The sequence below is a fragment of the Trachurus trachurus genome (assembly GCF_905171665.1).
Source record: "Trachurus trachurus genome assembly, chromosome: 18".
NCBI lineage: Eukaryota > Metazoa > Chordata > Actinopteri > Carangiformes > Carangidae > Trachurus > Trachurus trachurus.
In genome coordinates, this window is record NC_139909.1 from 25,149,949 (window position 1) to 25,158,830 (window position 8,882).

General features: G+C 41.2%; 1 protein-coding gene across 1 annotated transcript; it reads left to right on the plus strand.

The window, feature by feature from the left end:
* The first annotated feature begins 5,692 nt into the window (after positions 1-5,692).
* LOC311002077 (uncharacterized protein) lies at positions 5,693-8,882 on the plus strand. Its single transcript, XM_083993296.1, has 4 exons — positions 5,693-5,786; positions 7,854-7,977; positions 8,221-8,274; positions 8,373-8,882. Exons 2-4 carry the CDS (start codon positions 7,882-7,884, stop codon positions 8,640-8,642), a joined length of 420 nt encoding a protein of 139 aa, XP_083849422.1. The 5' UTR covers positions 5,693-5,786; positions 7,854-7,881; the 3' UTR covers positions 8,643-8,882.

Consider the following 8,882-nt stretch of genomic DNA (forward strand, 5'->3'; position numbering starts at 1 on the left):
CCATTTAGAAAAGGTGGATTTGTTTTATTTAAAATATTTTATTTCATTAGGGGAAAAGTGGCACTTTCTGCTGTTAAAGCAGAAGTGAGTGATCCGGTCGTTTTCGCTAATGCTGCGTTCCAGGCAGGCTTTTGAAATCGTAAATTACAGCTTCAAGTCACAACTTACGACTTTGTAGCGTTCCAGGCAACCCACTTGTGTTTTTCCGACCTGTTTTACGGTGAAAGTCACTATAACGGCCACTCGTAACTTCCGACCGGTGAACTCGTACCAGATCGAACTGGTACCACTTCACGGTCGGAAAAATACGAGTTTCCTTGAACGCACCATAACAGTCCTCGTCGCTACGTCACCACATTCACGGCGTTCCTTGGCTGCACACACAGCCCTGCATGCCGTTCTCTCTCCTCATTGGATAAAAACTGTAGGATACGATAAATGTTTTCTCTTCGGCTCAGAGCAGAGCAGAGGGACTGAGAGACCCGTGTTTCAGTCCAAACACTCTATGTAAGTGATTGCTGTCGGAAGATATAACTATTTAAGACTTATATTAACACAAACATATCACTCACTTCTGCTTTAATTTGAATAGGAAATATTGAAAGACAAAATGCAATTTACACATGGAAATCCCACAAGCCCCGCCCCCTCGACATTTCGACACTCCATTTTTTTTTACGAGGGGAGCATGTGTCGATTTTTTGTCGATTTGTCGACAAAAAGTCCCATCCCTATGCAATACCCATATTCCTCCATCAGGAGGCGCTTCCATTGAACCAATGCGTGTCGTTACTCTATTTTCCAGTGCTCTAGATGGTGTGGTGGCATTTTTTTATGAGAAATGACATATAAGCCTGACAACAACAAGACCAATGAAAAGAAAGTTATGCCACCTTTAAAGACTGAGTGTGAACTGTGTAATTATGTCATTAATAATCACCACTTATGTTACTATGTGTTGATTTAAATAGTTAGAATATACTTATTTCTTGTGTTTTATGCTGTCTCACTCCACCATAGCTTTATCATCACTGATGGGCCTACAATCACGCCACCATAGCTTTATCATCACTGATTGGCCTAAAATCACCCCACCATGGCTTTACCGTCACCGATTGGCTTACAAAAATCATACCATGCCCTTTTGGAGTGCAAGTCAAAAGTGCAAAGTCATGAGACAAGAGTGAACTATGTATGACCCTACCATCTGGTGTTTTGCTGAGAGTTGTTATGCTAGTGCTAACGTGACAAGGCTAAACATGCTAAGCTAAGAAACGGGATTGCAAAATCCCATGTATGTCTATGGGAAGCCTCTCCGAATGCATTGGGAGAAGGGCTTCATTTGGATGGGATGTTAGCAAAAATCACGGATTTAGCTGAAGATAAGGTCGAGCCATGGGAAAGTATCCAAATCTCACACACAACAGTATATAAGCCACACTCAGATGATGTGAAAATCTGTCACTTCTACCCTTCTGTCGAAACTGTTTCCTTTTCAGATACTTTGTATCTTGTAGAGTGACTCGGGGCGTTAACTTGTGTCTACTCTGTCTGAGAGTGAATAAAGGACAACCCTGCTTCGGATCCATCCCTTTCCAGCGTTTTATTCGAGTCTTCAAACTTATTACAATAGAGTGATGCCAAGTAAGTTTAGGGCCCAAAAGATAAAAACTTATTTGCTTCATTATTGGGAGTAGGCTAATTATTACACAATGTACCTTTGACTCTGGGAATAAACATGTCTGCATATGGAATTGACCTTAGTTGAGATGTTTTCTCTCAAGCTTTTTATCTTGTCCCATTTGAACAGGTGACAAACACAATGGCCTCCTCGCACTCCTCCAGTTTTAAATGCTCCATCTGTCTCGATGCCTTCACTGACCCTGTCTCCACTCCTTGTGGACACAACTTTTGTAAAGGCTGCATAAACACTTACTGGGATTCAACAAGCGTCACACAGTGTCCGCTCTGTCAACATAACTACCAGAAAAGGCCCAAATTAAAAGTCAATGTCATGTTCAGAGACCTCATTGAACAAAATCAGACAACCATCCAGGACATCTGATCCTATACTCTCATCCCTCCATCCTTTCCTCCCTTTCCCCATCCTATTCAACCAGTAGGCTACATGGGGGCATGTAACCAGCTCAGGTGGAACCTTGCAAAAACGGGACCCCCACTCTCTGCTGGTCTTCATTACACCCTCCCTGACCAGCAGGGCAGACACCTTCACCTTTACCCCTCTGTATTCATCCATCCTCACCACTTTCATTCCATACATTGAAGTGTTTAAATGGCACATTGCTGTGACGTGGTCCTTAGTGAATGGAATGCTCTAGCCTACATATTACGGTAATGATTTAAAGGGCTGTACGGCCATACAAGAGTTTAACAAAGGGTGTAAAGAAAAAAATATTAGTTTGTGCAGGTATTGCTCATGTTGTGATTTACAACATGGCGGCACAGTGGCACAGTGGTCCAGGTCCTTTCTGTGTGGAGTTTGCATGTTCTCCCCGTGGCTGCGTGGGTTTCCTCCGGGTGCTCCGGTCCCCTCGCCCCCCCCCCCCACTAAAAACATGCCAGCTAGCCTGATCCTCCAGTCAGTGCCCCTGACCAAAGGCACTGGCTCATAATCTGGAGTTGGTCCCCGGGCGCTGCACCGTGGCTGCCCACTGCTCCTCAGGGATGGGTTAAATGCAGAGCTGTATGTGACAAATAAAGTACCTTTAAATAATTGTGTTTGCTTTAGTTTTCTTCCCTTGTTGCTGTTATGATAACGCTGAGGACGGCTGATTGCCGAAACGCGTCCGTTTCTCGCTGCTGTTAGGATAAATTAAATTTAGACCCTAATGATCACCACTGATACACATATATACTTCTGATATTGATTACTACCTCTGATCTATCCTCTAGTTAGACACTGATGATTACCATTACCTCTGATCCATCTTTTACTCAGACACTGATGATTACCTCTGACATATGATTTAGACATTGAACAATACCTCTGATCTATTTGCTGTTCTGACAAACACATACTACCTTATTGATTAAGAAACACGTACCATTAGAAACACATTGAATAACACAGACATTACACAACACTTAACCCTGATCTATGTGAACACAGAAGACATTGTGCATTAAATGTACCTCTCTTACCCCTCTCCTATAGACTAACCCTTTACTGAACTGTGGAAACTGCAACTGAGAAAGCATTAATTGAGTTACAACTGAGAAAGCATTAATTGAGTTACAACTGAGAAAACATTAATTGAGTTACAACCGGGAGAGCACCGGTTGAGTTGCTGCGTCCTGTGGAGCATGACCAGGGAAGAGTATGAGGCTAGGTCAGAAGGTCAGGACGTCAGGAGTGCTTCCATATGTCAAGTGTTTCCACAGATTCACGTATCAATAATCCCAGTTGATTTTACTTTATTAGAATAATTACGTACTAACCATCCTAGTTGATTATATCTTATTAGACTAATTAACTACATTATTAAGCTTTCTAAAGAAATATATCTTCTATGTTGATCATTCATTAGGCAGAAAAACCAAAGTTGTTCAAGCAAGCCTTACAGCTTTGGTCGTTGCTTTCTTTCCCTGATCACTCACGTCCACATACTTTTCCTGTGAGAAACTGCTAAGCTTAGACACTCTCAAGGTTAAAAGGGTAACTTCAGGCCGTACTTCATTAATAGAGCTATTCATTCTGGTCTCCCTTAGTAACAGATTTAAGAGCATCCAGTCTTCAGTAACAGATTTATGAGCATCCAGGCTGGGAAAATGATACATACAGGGAACAAGACGTAGGCAGGTGCCCTTGGAGAGATAGGAGAGCAGGCTCTTGGTCACGGGAGACCAGAGGCAGAGTAGGGAGGAATTCTCTCTCTTTTTTCAGGTTGCTGGAAGATGGATGTTCGTGTGCCAAGAGGTTGGGACCAACCTGTGCACCAACGAAGGGAGGAACTAAGTCTAAAACCGCAGTTCCTCCCCATCAGTTTTAACCAATAGAAATTAATTACCACACACATAGTGCGAATAATATTAAGAGCTTTGTCACGTTTTCTCGTCATTCTTCTCTGGGCGGGTGATTGCAGCTAACTGCTTGCAGACTGCGATTTCCTTAACAGTGAAGATCCTTGTACAAGTCTTTTGATGATCCAACTTTAATAAATGGTCAACTAGAACGTCGTTGTCTGTCCTCTCTCAAATCAACGAACACGCATTTGTTGTTTTCCTCTTTTTTACCACAACACTGCCGAGCAGTTTTTATGAATTAAAAAGTGTTCAACTTAAAGTGAGTGCTGTCACAACCCTTTTTTTGCTGTTATGATAAACACATGTAATCTGGCAGACCATCTATTTCTATTGTGTGGTGGTTGCATTGAGTAAGGGGAAATGATAAATAATGATTATTATCATTTTATTTTTTCTCAATTATGTATGAGTTGAACAAATAGAATAATATAAAATAAAATACAAAGATTTTTTTTTTATAAAGATCCATACATTTTCAGTTCATTCTGGTGTTTACATTTTCACATAGTAGCTAGGTCAAATGGTCTTTCTTATAAGTTGTATCAATATTCCAGTAATCGTGGGCAGTGGCGAAAGTTGTCTGCTACGGGCCCTAATGCAAAAAATAATTTGCGGGCCCTATAATAATAACGGGGGGGGGGTGTTAGACTGTAGTATAGGCTACTCCAGGCCTGTGTGGAGCGTGTGTGGCGCTGTAGCGTTGCCACACATAAACACTAAGGACAGAGAAGAAGACGGAAAGTCCCCCGCTGTATTCAAACTCAGACATGGGATTAAATGTTGACAGGGAGTCGTGTCAGAGTAAATATCAGTGATGATTAAACAGGTGCGATTCAGCCGCAGCGTCTGAGCGACCCGACGGTAGTCGGCCGTTGTTGTCACGTCCATAGACTGTGTCGCCTGCTGCAGCGGTGTGTGTCTCAAGTTACAGGTAGAGTGAGTGGTGGGGGGCAAGACATCATTGTTTCAGAAAAAATCCGTTTTGGGCGTCCAGACTGGGGCGGCGTTTTCAGATTTTCCCACTCTGGGACATGTTTAAAAAAATACCGTTTTCACCCCCCGAAAACGCCGTCCGCCAGGACGCGATGCCGATCTGATAAAGTAGGCTATTTATCCAGATTCAAAAAAGCCGTTTCCATCTGGACCGGGGCCCTGAGTGAGTGACAGCGCTGTCCGCTGCCTCGGTGCTGAACGTGTCACTGCTCATGAGAGACACAGAGAGAAAGAGGAGAGATGGTCAGGGACGGCGCTGCGCCGCCGCTCTGCCGACAACAGGAGAACTGTCACCTGTCACCGGCTATGCCCGCGCGCATGTTCATAATCCAGAATAACGTTAATGAATTACAGTAGGCTAATGATGTAAAAGCCAAGATGATTTAATACAGTAGCCTATACTACTACCACCAATTGATACTTTTTTTTTTTTTAATATTGATTTTATTTTTTTATTTTTTACCGTTCACCGCGGGCCTTTTTTGGCCACGGGCCCTAATGCAACGGCATTACTTGCATTAATGGTACTTTCGCCACTGATCGTGGGGTCACTAGAGGGAGGGAGGGTCTATGGAGAGCCAAATGAGAGGAAAAAAAGTCAGCGTCAACAGTTGGGGGGGGGGGGGGTCTGTCCACTGGCTTGAAGGCGGTGAAACCGGAAGTGCGAAACAGAGCAAAAACAAAGGGATCGCTACGGCACATACCACAGGAGCGCTACAGACGCTGGACCCTCGGACTCTGCAGCTAAGGTAAGAAACATTTTTTTTAACTAATACACGAGCTGATATAACTGATAACAAGTGTGTGTAACAGAGGGATGCTTGTCCTGTGTCTCTTTTCCGTGGATTGCGTTGTTTAAGCGGAATAAAACCGTAGCTACCGCGTTGAACCCCAACTCTCTCTGGTGCCTGTTTACTTTCAGGCAGACAGTCAACTAGTAAATGTGAAGCAGGGCCGCTGGAGTCTATTTACAGGAGGATCATTAAAAAAAACCTCCTTGTAGCCTAAAGTGTGGTGTGATTTTACTGTTGTAGTCACAACTACTTTTAAACTATTGTGTACAAAATTGCAACTTCTGATTCTGCCTGTTACTCTAAGGGTGTTTTCCAAATATAAACCACAGATGGATGGTTGTGTGTATAGTGTATTTTTTGGTAAAGATTTTTTTTCCAGAAGTGGTTGATTCTTAAGTGAAGAGATGAGGTATAAGTTATTTCATTTCATTTCGATTTATTTCATTCATACATTCTCACATAGTTGCACATATTTACATAATACACATTTTCACCATGAATGAAAAGGAGCAGGGTGAAGAAAACTTATAGTACCTGCCCCTCTCATTGCCTTAGCCTACTTCAACACCAATATTATTCTCTGTTTCAAAATATTAAGAATGATGAAACATAGTAATGACCAGAAAACAAACAAAATAACGGTAGACACCACTCGTCTATCTATCTTTTCTTTTTTCCCCTTCTTTTTCTCTTTCTCCTTCTTCTTTTTTGTAGATGCTTATCTTTTCTTTTTTAAACATTTTCTTAAACTGAGACATAGGCTACTTGTACAACTTTTCAATTCCTTGCTTTGTGAATGCCATGCTTTTACCCCTGCAACAGAAATACACATTTGTTTTAAGCTTAACCTTGCAAATGTCTGTTTAAAATCAAGCTTCAGTCTGTTGTCCCCTTCCTCCAATTTAAACAAGCTTTGTAAATGTTCTGGTAATGATCTGTTCTTTGCTTTAAACATTATTATTTATTTATTTTTTTGTTATCTTAGTTTGGAATTTGTGTTGAAGTCTCACTGTGCATAGGAGGGAAAACATGATCAACCTTCAGCGCCTGCAGGCATCAGAGCACAATGTCTTGTCTGTTACTCCTTAAGGTCTCATCAGTTAAATACAGTGGGCTATTTCACCCTATCTATTTAGAATCATGACATCTGACTTAAAGTAGCACTGTCGCAAATACAGCAGTGATAGCAATAAAAAAAAAACTGAAATATGCAATAAATAGGTCCAGTGGAGCCATAACTAAACAAAATATAGCCAACGGTGTAGTGCCTGTGGAGCAAAAAATGCAGAATTCCTTTTTGTTATGAGACAAGCCGGCCTGGCACTTAGCTCCACCTCCTGAACAGCACGCTATGTAAAGAGGACAAGAGTCCGTAATAAAAGATTATCTATCTACCTATATCTGATATGCTGCACCACCAGCCTCATCTAGTGGCCAAACTAAGTATTGGAATTTGCGATAGTGCTACTTTAAGGTAATAGGTTAAAACTCAATGTCTATTCTATTCATTTTTAATCTTAGATCTCAACTATTAAAATTTCCCTTAGGCTACATGGTATTCACAGCAATAAAGATACCATTATCTGAATGGGTGGATGGATGGAAAGACATTTTGCCCCTTCATCTTAATATTTCAGATCTTAACAAATGAAAATTTCCAACAACAACAACTTACTAAGTATTTACAGCTAGCCAGAGATATGACCAAACATGGGGTGTAGCTGTGAAGGCTACTTGAAAAAAGCTAAACATTGTCTCAGCTCACCAAGTGCTTTGAGTGCATCTAGGTTGTAAATTCCTGTAGGTAAAACAACAACTGGTGTAGACATTTGTTGTGTAATACATCTGTTGAATTGTTTTATTGCCTGGGAAATCTAAAAGTGCTTGTAGTAGTTGTTGTCTTTTTGACATGTTTTTTTTTTTTTCAATTCTTTCACAGTAAAAACAATTTACTTTATTTCTTTTTGCACTTTTCTTTGATTGTGTTTCTTGTAACACTGAGGCCATTCTCTGTCCCCACAGTCGAGTGAAACCTCCATCCAAAGCAGTCATGGCAGCAGCAACAACCAGGAGACGTCTGTGCTTCATGCTGAGCATCCTCTGTTTGGCTTCCTCTGTAAACTCAATGGGAGTTAAGGAAAAACTGGTAAATATATTACATTATATTGCAAATATATTGTTAGTTACCTTCATGAGCCTCAGTGAGTATTCAAATGCTACAGAATAGATTTTGTTTTGTCAGTTATTTCCAGTTATTTAATGCAACCAGCTTGAACCAAACAGAACGGTGGGATATTTGCTATATTATGATATTGTATATGCAGTGTAACACCACCAGCCATATGATTACACACAACACACGGTGTATTTTGTGACTCTTTAATCACAGGCTCACATGAAGCAGCAACTCGCGGAGTTACAGGAGAACATGAAGATTCGTGTGGTGAGTCATTAATCCATGTTAATAAATGATTTGTAATTGCTCTGTAAAAAGAACTAAATGCGTAATTCAATGGTTGCTTTCAATTTTCTGCCCAACAGGCCGAGCACTATGCAGAGCGTGACTTCACTCAGGATATCCTCGATGGGAACACTGCGAAAGAGAACTACTTGAAACAGATGCCGATTTGGTCTGACCCTGAGGTGCAAGAAGTGGTGAAAAAAAGTGAGAGGGACAGCGCTAAAGCAAGGCGCTTTTTTCAGCATGCAGATGAAAAGCTGAGGTTCCACACTTTGCAGGTGCAGCAGTTTGTCGACTATATAAAATATCTGGAGACTATGCAGGATGCGTCCTATGCTTTTTCCATGTAGCTTCACTTCACTGTGACATCGTCTCAGTCGTACTTGCTTTGCTGTTTTTCCTTTAAGACAAAAACATGTACACTGTTAGAAATGCTTTGTTTGCATCGTATTATGGAGACTTTTTTTTTTGCACAAATTATCACATTTTCTGTTAGTTGTTTGGATTTGTTTGTGTGTGCTCATACAGCATGTTGAAATTATGATGTGCTTAAAGGGGAATTGCCGGTTTTTTACAATCTGGACCTTATT